Raw genomic sequence first — 16,311 nt, 5'->3', positions numbered from 1 at the left:
AGAATGTTTCTGATATCTGTTGCAACGACTGTTCTCTACAAAAAAAAAGTGTTTATGGGCTGACATTAACTCGTCGCAATTTATCTTAGGTCAGCCCGCATGGTTAAATCGCGGGTTTTTGGACCAGAAACAAGAATGGGCGGATCTTCCCTTTCCCAAACAAAATAAGAAAAAAAATGAAAAACATTACGAAGCCTAAACAATAAAAATCTATCTGATTGACAAATTTGGATTGGTCTCTGACCCCAAAAAAAAAATTAGATTGGTCTAGTAATTATACCAATACCAAATGTTCGAATATCGCCTTATACATGTAGTAACTCATTGGTCAACGACAAACTTATAAACAAAGTTCAGATCCGCGACGAATTAGTCATTAGCCTGCTAGATTGAGAAATACCGTGGGAAAAAAGATTATCTGGCCAAAAAGACATTAAAAATCTAATCTAAATTTTTGATCCTAAAGCTATGTTTTGATGAACGGGGGAGGAGAGACTGGCAGGGAACGGGCAAAGGAAAAGCATGGACCTGGAAGAGACGCCATTGTATGTGCTCTATACGAGACATGCAAGAATCTGATGAGTTATCTCATGCTAAACAAGGTACATAGAATAGTCCACAATCCATGCAGGAACTAGTACCTCACTACCGACTGAAAAATAAGGTAAGGCATCAGAATTTAAACTCACAGAAAGTAGCACAAGAGTACAACGTTTTCATTAAACAAACCCAAGGACAAGTATTCTGAGCTCTTCCGACAGGGAGACAGCAATCAGTAAACAGGGCTGCACCAAAATACATGGCCAGATCACTGTTTTTCCTTGCCAATAACTTTGGATGTGGTGGCCATCCTAGCACCTCAATTTCATAAGGAGCACCCCACAAAATTCAAGGTATAAAACACCATGACAAACCAACCCTTCCCATTAACTAAACCCAGAACATAGCTCCTTTCAAATCCTATACATCTGAGTTAAAGATAATACTCATTCCTTCTCAAATCTCTTTTACTTTTTAGATTCATTGAAAAATTAATATACAAATACAATAATTTTTCAATAAACCTAAAAGATAAAAGAAACAATTATTCTGAGGAGAAAGTATACAAGAGGGAAAAGACAATTGAACCTTAGATACCCCAAATGCTGAGCCTAGAGTCTCTTGAATTTTAATTCCCAAGAATCCCAAAACTCAATTGCCCCCAATCATGTTTTATACCGACATAATCAAGGGCGCTGCACAGACTCTACAAACCAAGCAAGGAATAGCAAACTGCTCTAAGTTTATCAGATTCAGATATAACATTCCTCTCTATTATTTTAAACCATCAATATCTGAAACCCATTGAACTTCAGCTGATCAAGCTTAAGCTGGATCAGTTCAGTATAGGGTAAAGCTCTTCCAGTTTCTTTTGCCTCCTATTCACAAGATTCATTCTCCAATCCTTACAAGAAACAAATGTCAAACCACCTGAGCTAACCAAGCTGGATCAGTTTCCAAAATGTTTTAATAAAAGGAACAGCAAATAAGGAATATGACGCACTTAAATGGCACGCACCACAAAATGACATATACGAGACGAAGAATCAAGATTGTATACTAAGTTAATTCATAATTCATTCTACCCTTTCAAGATCACTCTGATAATTGAAATGTAAAGTGTAATCAAAACACAAAATTAGCATAATGTCCCTGCAAATCACTCTGACCATTCAAAATCCATGAAACCATAATAGGCCAACAAGAGAATGCTCCAAGCACTCAATAATTAAAATCATATAAAATATTTAAGCTGCTGAAACCAAAATATACTAAGCATGAGCATGCATTCAAGATCGCTAAAATTCACCAAAATGCCTAAAGTAGCAACTCTGAATTATAGAAACAAAACCCCTTTGTCATGTGAATATGTAAAACTTTAAACCAAAGCAGGAATAATAAGACAGATTCTAATCATAAAAATGATGAAGAAGCTCAAGGAATTAAAAAATGAACGAGAGTATTAACATGTGGCATAAAAAAAACACCAAATGCAAAGAAGAAAACAGGGTGCCAACACACATATAGGGAAATGATAAAACGAAATTAAGGAGGATCTCATATTGTACACAAGTGACGCAACAAAAAGGACCGGAGATGTTCTAAGTGAAAATTTATAATAGAGATTGGTGGCACAAAAAGTAAACATAGTTCTACAGATAGATCATAATAGAAAATATTAAAATATTTTATATAGCAATAATAATGCTTCGACAAAGGAACCCTAACATATTATAATCCTCAAAAGGATTAGGTTTCAGACTCAGCTGGTGCACTCTCAGCGGCTGGTGGAGGGGTAACGTCGGAGGCAGGGGCCTGAGCTCCACCGTTATCGACGGCGACGGCACCGGTGTTAGCTCTGGCCTTCACGGTGTCGAGCATCCGCTTGCTGATCTCCTTGGAGTACACCTGAAGGATCTCGATTCCATCGTCGTCGGAGGCCGCGGAGCCACCGGCGGCGGCGAAGGCCTCGTCCTCGATCTGGCGTGCTGCGGCGGAGGCCTCATCGGGGGTCATGGTGCCGTAGCGCTTGGAGAGCACGGAAGGAGTGGATAGGGTTTCGATTAGGCGGTTAACGACGGCGTCACGGGTGCGCTGTGTGGGTGGCCATATGCTGAAGGAGATGCCGCCGGGGCCAAGCTTGGCGGCGGAGTTGGAGTGTTGGTCATGGGAGGTTTGCTGCGGCTCCGATGGGGTTGCGGGTGCGATTTCCGGGTCGGTCATTTTTGTTGTTGTATAATTTTCGTTTTTGGGAGATTTGTGATTTCGAATTAAAGAAGTGTTTCCTTTTACACTCCCTTAGTAGCTTTTTGAGGTAAGCAAGGATAAGGATGGTTCACTAGTACATATCACACTTTTTTATTCAATTAACATTTTGTTTTTACTGGCTACTCAGAATAAAAAATTAAATACACTGTTCAGACATCCAATTACTCTAAATAATACGCAATTAAATATCTATATTTTGACCTGATAGTAATATACAAACTCAAATAATCACGGTATTAATTTTGATTTAAATGAGAGAACCGTTTGAATCTAGAGAGGGGAAGGTGTATTGTGAGGTAATGAATTGACCACTGAACGGTGACAGATTACCTTGTAAGTAAGATCTACGGTGGTGGTGCCACCATCTACATTTTTGCATTTTCTTTTCTTTTACTCCACTTTTTATTTGGTGTAAGTGTAATGGAATTAATAATCAATTGTTCTCCAAAAACTGAAAAAGGCTAAAAAGACAAATCCATTGCTATTCAGCCCAACCCAACCCTTATTACATATGGGCCAAAGTGTTGTTGACTACCAACGCAAGTTGGCACAGATGGATGAGGGTCTGTGTCCCTTAACCATCTCTCCCGGGTTCGATACTCACTGGAGGATGGGAATGGAGCTTGCTTGCTTGGGAGGGTCGCCCACTTTGTGTGCCTCTGCAGTACCCGAGGGATTAGTCATTGGGCTTCCGGCCTGATGGATACCCTGGTGTAAACCCAAAAAAAAAAAGTGTTGTTGACTCGGGTAAGGATTCCTAATCGGACTTGCTATTCAGATATCGGGTCCCGACCCGATTACAATCCCAATCACAATCGATCCCCAACCCACCACCTCGCTACCTCTCTCTCTCTCTCTCTCTCTCTTCTGAGCCTAAGTACAATTTTTGTGTTCAGTGTTCATTGGAAGAGAGTGAAGATTTAACCTCAACAAATATACACTGATCCACCACTATGATCTCAATCTCTTCCTCTGAGTTGAACTACTTAGTCTTCCGTTATCTTCACGAATCAGGTTATTCTTTCTCTTAATCAACTTCCTTTTTATTTTTAAATTTTACTCCTCCCAAATTTTTACATAATGATTTTTGTGTTGTGTTAGGAACTCTTACACATGGTTTTTCTTTCCTAGTTTGTCTTTTTATCACTCTTTACAGAAAAATAAATAAAAAAAGTATTGTTAATTTCGCAAGCATGTATATGTCTTAGTACGTATTATCATCCCAAAACCGCGATTTTGGAAGGGAAATTATTATCGTAAATGCCAATTTATTATCCTCGGTTTGTTTTTAGAAATGCTAAATCCTCTGTACTTAAATATCATCTGAATTCAAAATATCAGTTACTTGTATTGGTTTATCCTTGAATATTGTGTGAATTGGAATTCATACCAATGTAAGCGAAGTTTTGAGCTAGGTAAAAAATTAAAGTTAGAAGTTTAACTGCACCATTAAGAGGATTTATCACCTTTTTTTTTTTTTTTTTTTTGCTAGGAAATGGAAAAAGTTGTATATAATCATTGCTCGTTTGTGTTATTTGAAAAAATAAAAAATAAAAAAATCGAAGAGTGGGCACCACTAAAGTTATGTGTAATTAATAACTTAACTATTTTGCAAATTACATGTTTCCTTCCATGTATTCTGATTACTGTCTTGTTTCAGGTTTTACCCATTCAGCATTTGCATTTGGGTATGAAGCAGGAATCGATAAAACAATAATTGATGTAAACATGGTCCCTCCTGGTGCTCTTGTTACGTTCATACAGAAGGGAATTCAATATCTTGAGCTGGAAGCAAACTTGAGTGGTGTAAGAATTTTATTTTGTGATATTGGGTTTCATGTTATCTCGTGTTGATATTGATCATATTAAGTTGTGTATAATGTATACTTAAGGACCTTAAGCTGATTGGTGTTTGTGTTAGGTATCCAGAGCGATGCAGACATGGATGAGGATTTTTCATTCATCCAGCCTCTTGATCTTATCACAAAGGACCCATATGAACTGCACAGTATAGTAAAGGCCAAAAAGGAAAACCAACGTCAAAATAAGCATGAATCAAACAAAATAACGAATGACTTAATTCAGGACAATGCTCGGGAGCACGTTCAAGAATTGGAAAAAGAGAAGAAAGAAAGGGAAAATGAACAAGGTTTGGAGAAAATGAAGCTAGATAAGGAAAGAGAACAAGAAAAGTGTGAACAAAAAGAACTACAACACCAAGATCAGAACCATGCTGAGAATCATGAAGATAAGACTACAGTTGAAAATCTAGAAAGTAAAGCACGCGGAGGTAAAATACAAATGCCTTATGGAGATCTAGCAGTTGAAAATCTAGCAGTCATTATTGATAGCATCTCAGATAAGGGTGAATGTATTTCTTTCATGCAGGGCCTGAGCCCATGGAGATCTCCCAAAGTTCCATTTCACTGCATAATGAAATTCCATCTTCTGATGTGAAAATTTTGGAAGGCCATACATCGGAGGTTTGGATTCATCTGTTTTCTCTTCTCATCATTAATTGATCTTATGTAATTTCACGTTATGTGAGGACTTACTGATTAGCTATTTCATTCCTAACAGGTTTTTGCTTGTGCATGGAATCCATCTGGTTCTCTTCTCGCATCCGGGTGAGTATAATGAGTTTATAAGGAAAACACACTCTTGTCATTGTCTACTCCCACTCCCTTTAGGCATGCTCTTTTGAATCAAGATAATATTCTTTTTCTTCATGTTGATATGGTTAGAGGACATAGAACAACCAACTGAACTTGGCTTATGTGTACAATGCAAGGTGATTTCTCATAAATTAGTAGTGCAATGAAAGTGTTCGGTATTAAAATTATCCATAATTTTGTATGGTGATTGGCACAGTTTCTGGTGCTACTTATGCAGGGTGAGCACGTGGCAAACAATGTTGATTTTTATCCCCTTGCTTCCCTTTCTCCCTCTTGACCAATTTCAAGTTTGGAGATTGAACTAATAGTTTTTGGAAAAAAAATATTGCAGATCTGGTGATTCAACGGCTCGAATTTGGAAAATACCTGATGGACCTTGTAACTCTTGCATGCATGATGAACCAGTAAATGTTGTGGTGCTGAGGCATTTTAAAGGAAGAACCAATGAAAAAAGCAAGGATGTGACAACACTTGACTGGAATGTGAGTCTTGGGGATTAATGTGGTAGCCTTCTTGCCATGCTTCTTCATAGAGTTAACTCTGTGTCTCTAGTGGGACATGTACCACACCATTTGGCTGAAAGCCTGATCATTGTCTTCCTTTACTGGTATATCCATCTTATAATCCAGCTAATATATTCCATCATGATTTTTGTTATGCAGGCAGATGGTACATTATTGGCAACTGGTTCCTATGATGGGCAAGCAAGAATATGGACTAAAGATGGTGAGCCTTTTGTTGTTTTATTTTATAAATGTGTTTCTTGTCATGATCTATATGCATCAACTAGTGAGTATGGAAGTTGTATTCTATGATGTCAATTGAAGTCATGCATCTGAGATTCTTTAGGAGAGTTGAAGAGTACGCTAAACAAGCATAAAGGTCCAATATTTTCCCTGAAGTGGAACAAGAAGGGGGATTATCTTCTTAGTGGAAGTGTAGATAAAACTGCTATTGTATGGGACATAAAGACTGGGGAATGGAAACAACAATTTGAATTTCACTCAGGTAAGCTAGCCTTTTTATGCGTGAATAATTTTTTTTATGGCTTTCTTTATAATCATAATCTTCTGCAAATTTTCAGCCCCCACTCTTGACGTTGATTGGCGGAACAGTGTTTCATTTGCAACATGCTCCACTGATAATATGATATATGTATGCAAAGTTGGAGAGAATAGACCAATCAAAACTTTTGCAGGGCATCAGGTATCACTTCCAGCTCAATCAGTTGGTTGACATAGAAACTTTCCATCAAAAAAGCAGAATGTTATGTTGGAGAATTCAGTGACTGCTTTAGTCTTGCTCTAATGTTTGAAATGCTGTTGTTTCAGGGTGAAGTTAATGCCATTAAATGGGATCCATCGGGTACTTTGCTGGCGTCCTGCTCTGACGATCACACTGCAAAAGTAATCAATGGGAAATTACTGGTTTGGCGTACTTTTGTATTCATAAAAAATAGACTGTCCAGTGAAGGGCAGTGGGGTAGTTAATTAGAAGAGAGTTCTGTTTAGATATATTGCCTTTTTTATAGATTTATTAAAAAAGTTAAGGGACTATGATTATTTGTTTAAGATGAAAACCATAGATGGGCATTTTCCCTTTTAAGTGTAAACCTGACTATCATTGTGCTTCCTAGTATTTATGAGTATCCATTTGTCTATTCATGAAACTATGATCCAGATATGGAGTCTGAAACAGGACAAGCTTATACATGATTTGAAGGAACACGTCAAGGTATGGCAATATGTGACCATGTGTACACTTTCCATTTATCCCCTTGAATCTATGCCCTAACAAAGCAATGTTACTTCAGGAGATATATACAATCCGGTGGAGCCCTGCAGGCTCTGGCTCTAGCAGTCCCAATCAACAATTAATACTAGCAAGGTAAAAATGCTTCCTACTGTTTATTATAATTAACGTGGAGACATTCTGAGTTATTTATTTATTTATTTATTTTTCGGTGTTCCGCCTCTAATTGGATATTGTTTTAAGCAGTGCCTCTTTCGACTCTACGGTAAAGCTCTGGGATGTGGAACTAGGGAAAGTACTGTACAGCCTAAATGGTCACAGGTGTGGAAATTAATACATACATTAGTTACATATGCTGATATATGACGAGGAACAAATGTTAAAACCTTATTAACATGAAATGACTAAAAACTGAGGATGGTTTATAAGCATTCCTGGTTAATGGAAATGCGGGATTAGTGCAAACTTAGAATTTTTAGAATTAATCGATGTTATGTTATCCCATCATTTTGATTTGTTCCTTTCTGTTACAAACTCTCAGGGATCCTGTATATTCGATTGCATTCAGCCCAAATGGTGAGTATCTTGCTAGTGGATCGATGGATAAATGCATGCATATATGGTCGGTCAAGGAGGGAAAAATTGTGAAAACATATGCTGGCAATGGTGGGATCTTTGAAATTAGTTGGAACAAGGACGGGGATAAAGTTGCTGCTTGCTTTTCAAACAATATAGTTACTGTCTTGGATTTCCGAATGTAGAGATTAATGTTAACTTGCTACTAATTATTCAGTAGTATATTTATTCCCCTGTACTATTACTTCCTGTTACAACTGTTGCACATGGCTTAGTAATTTAGTTGGCTCAGTTCTTCCACTATAAGTAGAATTAGAATAACTAGCTTCCATCGTAGCTTTTGCTTCGTTAAATGCTTTTTGGCACGCCCATAATGTTGTATATGGTTTCTTTATTTTATGTTACAAACAATTACCAAGTGCGTTTAAATGGGACTTACAAATTCTCTTTTTGGATGGATTTTTTTTTGGTGACTTCTTTTTGGATAGATTAACTGTGATCTGTTGGGTTTTCAAAATTAAATCTCAGTGTGATTCTTGATTGGATGGAGCCATGGGGGATTGTGGTGACGTGGTATTTTATGTATGTATGTATGTATGTATGTGACTCGTGTCTATTGACACTGATCCTGATCACTTTTTCGGTGTATTTCCCTGCCTCATCACCTAAGAGCAGTTTCAGTGGGAAACCTATCCCGGATTTTATTTATGGTCTATTTATTATAAAACGTAATTTTATATTAGTTTTTGCATCCTAAACTTTATATAAGAACTAAAGTATTCTTCTTTTTTACTTTGATTTTTATTATAATCCTGAGATAACTAATTAAAATAAAAATAAATTAATATAACTATTAAATTAATTTTTTTACAATAATATTATTAAAATTTACAATCAAAATATCAGCAAAATATTAGTTGGAGAAATTTAAGAAAATTTTTTGAAAAAGATTGAAAAAAATTGTGATAATAAAATGTGTGTAAGCTGGTCTAAGCTTCATTCAATTCTGTTTTTTTTTCCACCTCATCTCATGTTTCTTCGAACTTTCTCCAACATATTTTCTTGATGTTAATCCTACAAACTAAATTGATGCTCCCGTAGTGAACATTATTTTCATATTCAATTTTCCTAACCATGCCTTCTAGCTCACCGTTTGTCCAAATAAAGAGACCATACCATCTCTTAACAACGGTCTATCATACCTTCTGTTTTCCTAACATCATCATCAATTCATGATCACCATCATCTCAGCCTCAGAATCAATCTTTGTATCCCATCAAACTAGTACCACCAAGGTTGAAACTTTCCTCTGCTGGAGGTGATGGGGGAAATGGGATTGGACATGGTGGAAGTGGTGGCGGCAGCGGTGGCGGTGATGGTAGAAGTTGGGGTCATTAAGGGGATCATAGTGATTCATCATCTTTTGGGCCTCTTGGTCTTTTGCTTAATGGATGGAGATCAAGGGTAGCTGCTGATCCCCAATTTCCATTCAAGGTTCTGATGGAGGAGTTGATTGGTGTTAGTGCTTGTGTTCTTGGTGACATGGCTTCGAGGCCGAATTTTCGGGTTGAATGAGCTTGACTTTGTTTTCTCAATCCTTGTTGGTTCAATCCTCAATTTCACACTCATGTACCTATTGGCACCAACCATGTCAACTTCCTCATCACAATTACGGTCAATTTTCGCGTCTTGCCCCAAGAGTCACATGGCTTGGAACCTTGGTGATACAAAGGAACCATCTTTGCCTCCATCGGATTCGCAGCTGGACTAGCTGGAACTACTCTCTCAAATGGGTTGATTGCGATGAGGAAGAAGATGGACCCCAAATAAGCCTCCACCTACAATGTTGAATGCTCTAACTTGGGCAGCTCACATGGGATTCAGCAGCAACTTTAGGTACCAAACATTGTATGGGTGTTAGTTCTGAGGATGGTCAACAATGTCCTTTGTGGTGTTGGCAAGGTTAACAGGAGCACAAAGTGTTGGTGGTGGTAAACACCAAAAGGAACAAACTACTGTGGAGATTGGATTTGCTTCTGAGAAGGAGAAGTTGGTGGAAAGGGAAGAGGAATTTCAGAGCAGTAACCAATCAGCATCATCAAAGTGATTCTGAAAATCACTCTCATGTTGTTGCTTGTTTTCCAAGTAGTTTATCTATCTTTTTTAAACCTTTTGTGAAGGGTTGTTGGGAGAGGCTTTTCTTCTGAGTTTTCTGTAGGTCCTTTTCATTTTCTTCTTTTCTTATTATTGTTACTATCATCCGAATGTCATAACTTTGAGAAAACTTTTGAGGTAGCACCAAAATAAGTGAGTAAATGAAAAAGGGTAGATTTGAGATATTGATAATGTGTGATCCAAATTTTGTGGCATTTTGGTGTGCAGGTTACATTTTTGTTTTTTAGCTCATTCAATTAACATTGTTCCCTTGCAGTCAACTTTGGATGTATTTTTTTGACTTAAAGTGACATCTACCTACCTATAACTTAATTAGTCTTTTAAAACACCCATTCTGTAACATCATCTTATCAAGTCAACCAACACAAAAATCTACTCTCATTAATATGGTGGGAGTATTAAGTATTAACTTCAGAACAAATTGAAAAAGAAAACTCCAATTTTGCAGCAGCAATTTCACCAAGTGCACTTTCACATAGGTACTAGCGGAAATAATTGTGCATATATAACACCTTATTTGGTTGGTATACTACCAGAACAAAACCTTATCTTGCTAAGTGAAGTCAGACATTTGGTTGGTATACAATTTATTAATTTGTTTTATGTATTGTTAACACAGTAACAAACTACTACATAGATCTTCTTAAACATGGTCAAGGAAACACGAGAATTCATATATCATGATATATCAAAAGTCACAAGATGCTATAGTATTAGCGAATGGGCCATCAGCACCATGAAATATCAGATCTATATGTCACAACACCTATTGAGAGAGGATTAAAAAGAAGAAAAAATTACCATTTCCACCTTTGGTAAAACTATATATACAAGTAAAAACTCTACATAAGGGACATGTTCTAAATGAAAACTTGGCTCAATTGTAAATCTGATTTCATCTTTGACCTCTCTCTTTCCACATCCTTCATTGACAATCTCTCCAAATTTGTGAAGCTATGTCTTCAGACATTGAACTAAAGAAATGCATATTGCAGTTGCAGGAACATTAGAAATCAATCTTGCACGAAATGAAGCATAGTTGTGTTCTTATCTTACAGCTTCAGGTGCAGAATTGCAGTACAGTGTATGCAAGCAAACCAACCTAGTGAAAGTTAGACACAAGGTAGCAAACCCCATACCAAGAATGAGGCCACATGTGCTCTTCCTCTTATCCAAACTAAGGGCTCTCTTAACTACAGTTCCAAAGCTCGGGATCAATCCACCACAAGCAAGAACCATTATATGATCAAGGCCACTATAGTCAATACCGGTGAGGATAGCCCCTATTGCTGATATTGGACCCATAAATCCAATTATGGCGGCGGAGGCAAGGGAACCATGCCAGCTATCTGTGGCACCGAAGATGCAGCTAGCCACGGCTGCGCCTCGGGGGAGCCCATGTAGGGAGACCGGAAGGACCATGTGACGGCCAAGTCCATATGCTTTTGGTGCAGCCACTCCCAATGCTAGTCCTTCTGCCAAAGCGTGAAAAGCGACTGCACCGCATGATATGAATGACTGAAGGGTGTGAACACTAAGTGGGAAGCCTGTAAGTGTAGGCAAGTCACCACCCGAGGCTTTTTTGGATGCCATCTTCAATACACTTGAGGACGTAAAATGGACCAATGCAGCCCCCATTGCAAGGAGCAACATAATGGGAATAAGTCCTAATTTTGAAGACAAAATAAGCTGCACTGGTCGCCAGGCTCCAAGAACAAAGGCAATGCCACAACCCGTGCCCATAAGGAGAGCATGCTGGAGATGAAACGCAAGAGCAAATGCAACCAGGATAACTCCACCAAGTAATGGCCCCAGGCCAAAAAGTAGTGAGACAAAGAAACCAGAAGCATCCTCAGAGCTGTAAAAAAAGAAATCAAAATTCAGGGAAGGAAAACGAAAAAGATAGCAGACAGAATACGAAAGAAATTCCATTATTTTGCAGTATTTGTTTTCAAATTTTAGCAAAGGATGGATGATCAATACTAATTGTCCAAGCCAGAATCCAAACAAAATAATACAGTTGATACCCCAATAGGAACCTGTCCTCAACAAAATAAAAAAATTCAGCAAACTCACTTGTAGTCATGGGTGAAATTCTGAAATAAGGTGCTTAGAGCTTCCATGAATGCTACAGAAAGGGTTGCTGCTGATGCAACCTGTGAAGCTGAGGCTTCCTGAAATTGAAAAGGGAAGAGAAATTAATATTGCATATCTATAAAGCATGTAGGACTTGACGGACAGATTCCATTTGCATCCCCACCCAGCACATTTTATGCTTCCTAGTGAAGTTATTTGGATCCCTCATTTGTATAGAGATGTTATGCTAGTAGGCTGAGTTGAAGTAGACCTAAATTATTTATTAGTATAAAGAAAAGAATTATATTATGTAACAAATCATCTCACATCAATAATTCAAGTCTTCTCTTGTCCCTTTTTCTTCTTTCCCCCATAAATTTCTAGTCACTGCAAGCTTACTAAAAATCTCATGAGCCAGTCGAGCCTTCACCTGATTGCTGAGGTTTTAGGAGACTTCGTTCATGACATCCGCATCCCAAAAAAGAGGACAATGCAGATGAAAATATCTATTGTGTAAAATAATAAATTGCTAATAACCTTGAATGCATCAGGAAGAACTTCTGCAACAACCATCCAAATCATGCATCCAGCAGCAAATCCAGTACAAAAAGGAAGGAACTTGCTGAATGCATCAGCACAAATAAATGAAGGAACAGCTACAATTGGCTGCATCAACATTTGAATAAGAAGTTAAGCAACTAAAGTCAAAGACAAGGTTAAACATTTGCAGTAGACTATAGAGTTATATGCCTACTCTTTTGTGACTTCAAGAAAGAGTGCGTATCAAAGACCAAAATTTACAAGCAAAGTTATATTATATAATTCAAAAGTGATTTTAAAGATGCACCTGAGGTAAAGAAGTAATTACACTCCACAACATAGCATTTTGTGGAGAGACACCCCTTGATGCCAGCACCATGCTCACCGCTAATCCCTCTGGTATGTTGTGTACAGCAATAGCCAAAGTTACCAACAGGCCTTGAGAAAAACCCTTTGAGCCAGCAAAAGAGACGCCAACCCCAGATCCCTCCCCAAAAGAATGGAGAGTCATTATTCCAATCACAAGAACAACTTTAGCTGCATCTGCACCTTTTAAATCCAGCATGCTTACATCCCCATATTGCTCAAGAAACTGAAACCCGAGAGATTATACAAGATACAAATGAGATCATTATAAAACCAAGACAGACCGCTAAGGTAAATTCAAGAAAACTGCAAGTATAAAAAAAAGAGCATTTGAGAAGAAACTGGAAAACAAAAGAAGCTGCCCATGATACCTTTTACTAATGATCAATTTATCAATCTATCACTACAGCCTCAGCGATTCAACATTGAGTATCAAGATAGGTATCAGTAAACAGAGGCACACAGTTACACCGGGCATATAATTTCTTTTATGCTAAAAGTAGAAAGATAGTGATAACAATCCGAATGGATCCTCTCAATTGGTATATGTCAAGTGTAGATTTCCTCCATTAATCGTACAAGGGCTGACCTTGTCATCAATGTTGAAATCTCACATTTGACATGGTAAAGTTATTACTGTGAGGATCTGCTCCCCTGATATAATATGAAATGATTAACACAAAAATTGATTATCACCTTCTTGCATAGCCAAATAAAGATTCCTCCAGATAGAATCCCAGTGACAACCCAATTTCCCGCGCCAAATTCCTGCCCTTCCTGTACGAGGTCAAAGCTTGCAGCTAACATGACACCTGCAGCCATTCCATTGCACAATCCAGCCCACTGCGGATCAAGCTCCACAAAGAAGAAGGGCACAGCACCTAAACCAGTGGCAGCTGCCATTGCCAATGTAAATAATGCGACTGTAGAAATAGAAACTCTATTGTTTCCACCCTTCCTATTAGTCTTCATAGTATTACCATCCTCAAACTTAAAGGAACCCTCACCAGTTCCATCAAATACATTGGCTCCTACATCCTTATCCGGGGCAGATCTAACTATTTGTGAAACTCCTTCAGATTCGGCGTTTGAAATGACAAACAGAAGAACGCTTAAGACTAAAAACAACAAGGTAACGCATAACCTAAGCTTCAGATTTGGAGCCATGTGCAACATTTAACCCCTCTACCCAAATAAAACTGTCACACTCTTTATGCCACCAGCCCCAAATCAAAATCCTCCAAAAGCTACAACTCCATAGCCAATGGAGGAAGCACAACACAAGCTTCTTCAACCAGCTTAATTGAGGAAGCAGTTGTTGATATCATCATCAAACTCAATGCAATTCAAAAAAGTCACCTGAAATGCATAATGCAGCTGAAAATTGATACAGGGTACTAGCAATTTAAGGCCATCCTACCTACACACACAAGAAAATGAAAAAGGAATTATTAACACACACTCAAATTCCAATTCTAATAATATGGACAAGCAGTGTAATTTATTTCCCAAATAGAAGAAGAACCAATAATATATCATATCATATACAATTCATATCTAAAACCCAATTAAACCACCAACAATTCAGTCATTATCTCAAACAGCCCCCCATCCCTCTAAAAAAATCCAAAAAAAAAAGCTTTTTCCCCCTCTAAAAAGGATGGAAATTTTAAGCAATAGTTGCAGAAGGTGAAGAAAAGTGAGAATCACATACATGATTGGGCCATTGCTGCAAAGCGGCAGAGAAAAAGGATATACGAAATGGGATTAAAAAGAAGTGAGAGGGTAAAAATAAGAAGAGTGTGGAAAAAATGGAAACCCTAATTGAGTAGAAGAAGGGAGAATTATGAGAATTGAGGTTAAAAAGGAAGGAATTGAAAGAGAGAAGACGATGTTTATCTTCTTGCTTTGTCAACAGTGACTAGAAAGGGAAAGGGAAATTAGAAATTAAATTTCAGTTTTCAGGGGTTCCGAAAACCAGCGACTTAACGCACGGAGAAAACGCATTGCAGTTTGCAAGCTTATACGCTGTCTCTTGTCTTCTTAGTTCTCAGACCGATTTTTAATTATTAGTTTATTAGTTTAATCAATTCAATTGTAATTTAATTAGAATAACTATTTTATAATAAAATAATAAACAAAATAAATCACTAAAATTATATTCGAATAATTTTATTATTAATAAAAATTAAATATATATTTAAAATATAAACTAAATAAAATTAAAATTTAAATTTTAAATTTTAAAATTTTTGTTTTAGTTTTAATTTTTTTAATTATTAATAAATTATAATTTAAATATACATCTAACAATCAAATTGAATAAAATTTAAAATTTTAATTTTAAAATTAATAAATACTTTAAAATAAAAAATACTAATACTCAAATAAATAATAAAAATTTCAAATAATACTATGATAAGATATATTAGATATATTTTTATTGAATAAGATCTAAAAAATTTAACTTAATTATTCATTTTAATTATTTAAAAAACGTTAATGTTTAAATAAGTAATGAAAAAATCTAACTAATAATAAAAAATAAAAAATATTAGATATGTTTTTATCGAATAAGATATAAAAAAAATAATTTTATTTTTAACGTTTAAATTTAAATTTTAGATTTATGACTTTGGATGTATTTTAAAAATATTTTGTATATAATTTAATAATTTTAAATGTGTTATAATTGAAAAAAAAATAATTTTTATGAACATATATTTTAATAATTTTAAAAACGTTAATGTTCAAATATATAAGTAATGAAAAAATTCAACTAATAATAAAAAAATAAAAAATATTAAATGCGTTTTTATCGAATAAGATATCAAAAAAATTAATTTTATTTTTAACGTTTATATTTAAATGTTAGACTTATGATTTTGGATGTATTTTAAAAATGTTTTGTATATAACTTGATAATTTTATGTGTTATAAATAAAAAAAAAAACAAATTTTATGAACATAAATTTTAATAATTTTAAAAACGTTAATGTTCAAATATATAAGTAATGAAAAAATCTAACTAATAATAAAAAATAAAAAATATTAGATGAGTTTTTATCGAATAAGATATTAAAAAAATTAATTTTTATTTCCGCAACAATTTTTTCTTTTGCATAGTCATTAATTTTTTTATTGTGAATCATTCATAACCAAATTCGCAAACTAAATATTTAGACGACTAAGTGATTAAATCACTCGCATATTCTTTTATTTCTGTACTTCAAAACGTGAAAATATTAAAAATGAGAAAAATGTAACTAACAAATAATCAATCAATCAGATAATATTAAAAAGATATTATGAATTTTTTTTGGATTTAGAACAGAATTATAAA

The 16,311-nt window shown here is 35.9% G+C and overlaps 2 protein-coding genes and 2 pseudogenes across 3 annotated transcripts; 2 read left to right on the top strand and 2 right to left on the bottom strand.

Annotated features, from left to right (window-relative positions):
• Window positions 1–2,137: 2,137 nt before the first annotated feature.
• On the bottom strand, window positions 2,138–3,064 carry LOC112765167 (MFP1 attachment factor 1). The gene has a single exon (XM_025811045.3). The coding sequence runs from the start codon at window positions 2,761–2,763 to the stop codon at window positions 2,290–2,292; it is 474 nt and encodes a 157-aa protein (XP_025666830.1). The 5' UTR covers window positions 2,764–3,064; the 3' UTR covers window positions 2,138–2,289.
• Window positions 3,065–3,349: 285 nt separating this feature from the next.
• On the top strand, window positions 3,350–8,262 carry LOC112765320 (WD40 repeat-containing protein HOS15-like; annotated as a pseudogene).
• A 785-nt stretch (window positions 8,263–9,047) lies between these two features.
• LOC112764019 (protein RETICULATA-RELATED 3, chloroplastic-like) lies at window positions 9,048–9,896 on the top strand (annotated as a pseudogene).
• A 740-nt stretch (window positions 9,897–10,636) lies between these two features.
• On the bottom strand, window positions 10,637–15,061 carry LOC112762501 (putative zinc transporter At3g08650). Of its 2 annotated transcripts, none has more exons than XM_025808350.3 (6): window positions 14,683–15,061; window positions 13,665–14,388; window positions 12,910–13,194; window positions 12,600–12,728; window positions 12,063–12,160; window positions 10,637–11,844 (listed from the first exon to the last, which is right to left on the bottom strand). In XM_025808350.3, the coding sequence occupies exons 2-6, from the start codon at window positions 14,142–14,144 to the stop codon at window positions 11,034–11,036; spliced, it is 1,803 nt and encodes a 600-aa protein (XP_025664135.1). In that variant the 5' UTR covers window positions 14,145–14,388; window positions 14,683–15,061; the 3' UTR covers window positions 10,637–11,033. The 2 variants fall into 2 exon arrangements, with proteins under 2 accessions (XP_025664135.1, XP_025664136.1); XM_025808351.3 differs by having other exon boundaries at window positions 13,665–14,327; window positions 14,683–15,025.
• Between the last annotated feature and the right edge of the window lie 1,250 nt (window positions 15,062–16,311).

Source organism: Arachis hypogaea, chromosome 17, assembly GCF_003086295.3.
Source record: "Arachis hypogaea cultivar Tifrunner chromosome 17, arahy.Tifrunner.gnm2.J5K5, whole genome shotgun sequence".
In the NCBI taxonomy this organism is placed as follows: Eukaryota; Viridiplantae; Streptophyta; class Magnoliopsida; order Fabales; family Fabaceae; genus Arachis; species Arachis hypogaea.
This window is presented reverse-complemented; position numbering and strand designations above follow the sequence as displayed.

Coding starts and splice junctions, on each gene's coding strand:
- LOC112765167 (XM_025811045.3), bottom strand. CDS start 2,763: ATGACCGACCCGGAAATCGCACCCGCAACCCCATCGGAGCCGCAGCAA.
- LOC112762501 (XM_025808350.3), bottom strand. CDS start 14,144: ATGTTGCACATGGCTCCAAATCTGAAGCTTAGGTTATGCGTTACCTTG. Junction 12,161..12,599: donor TTCTTCCTGATGCATTCAAG/GTTATTAGCAAT, acceptor TTTCAATTTCAG/GAAGCCTCAGCTTCACAGGT. Junction 11,845..12,062: donor AATTTCACCCATGACTACAA/GTGAGTTTGCTG, acceptor CTTTTTTTACAG/CTCTGAGGATGCTTCTGGTT.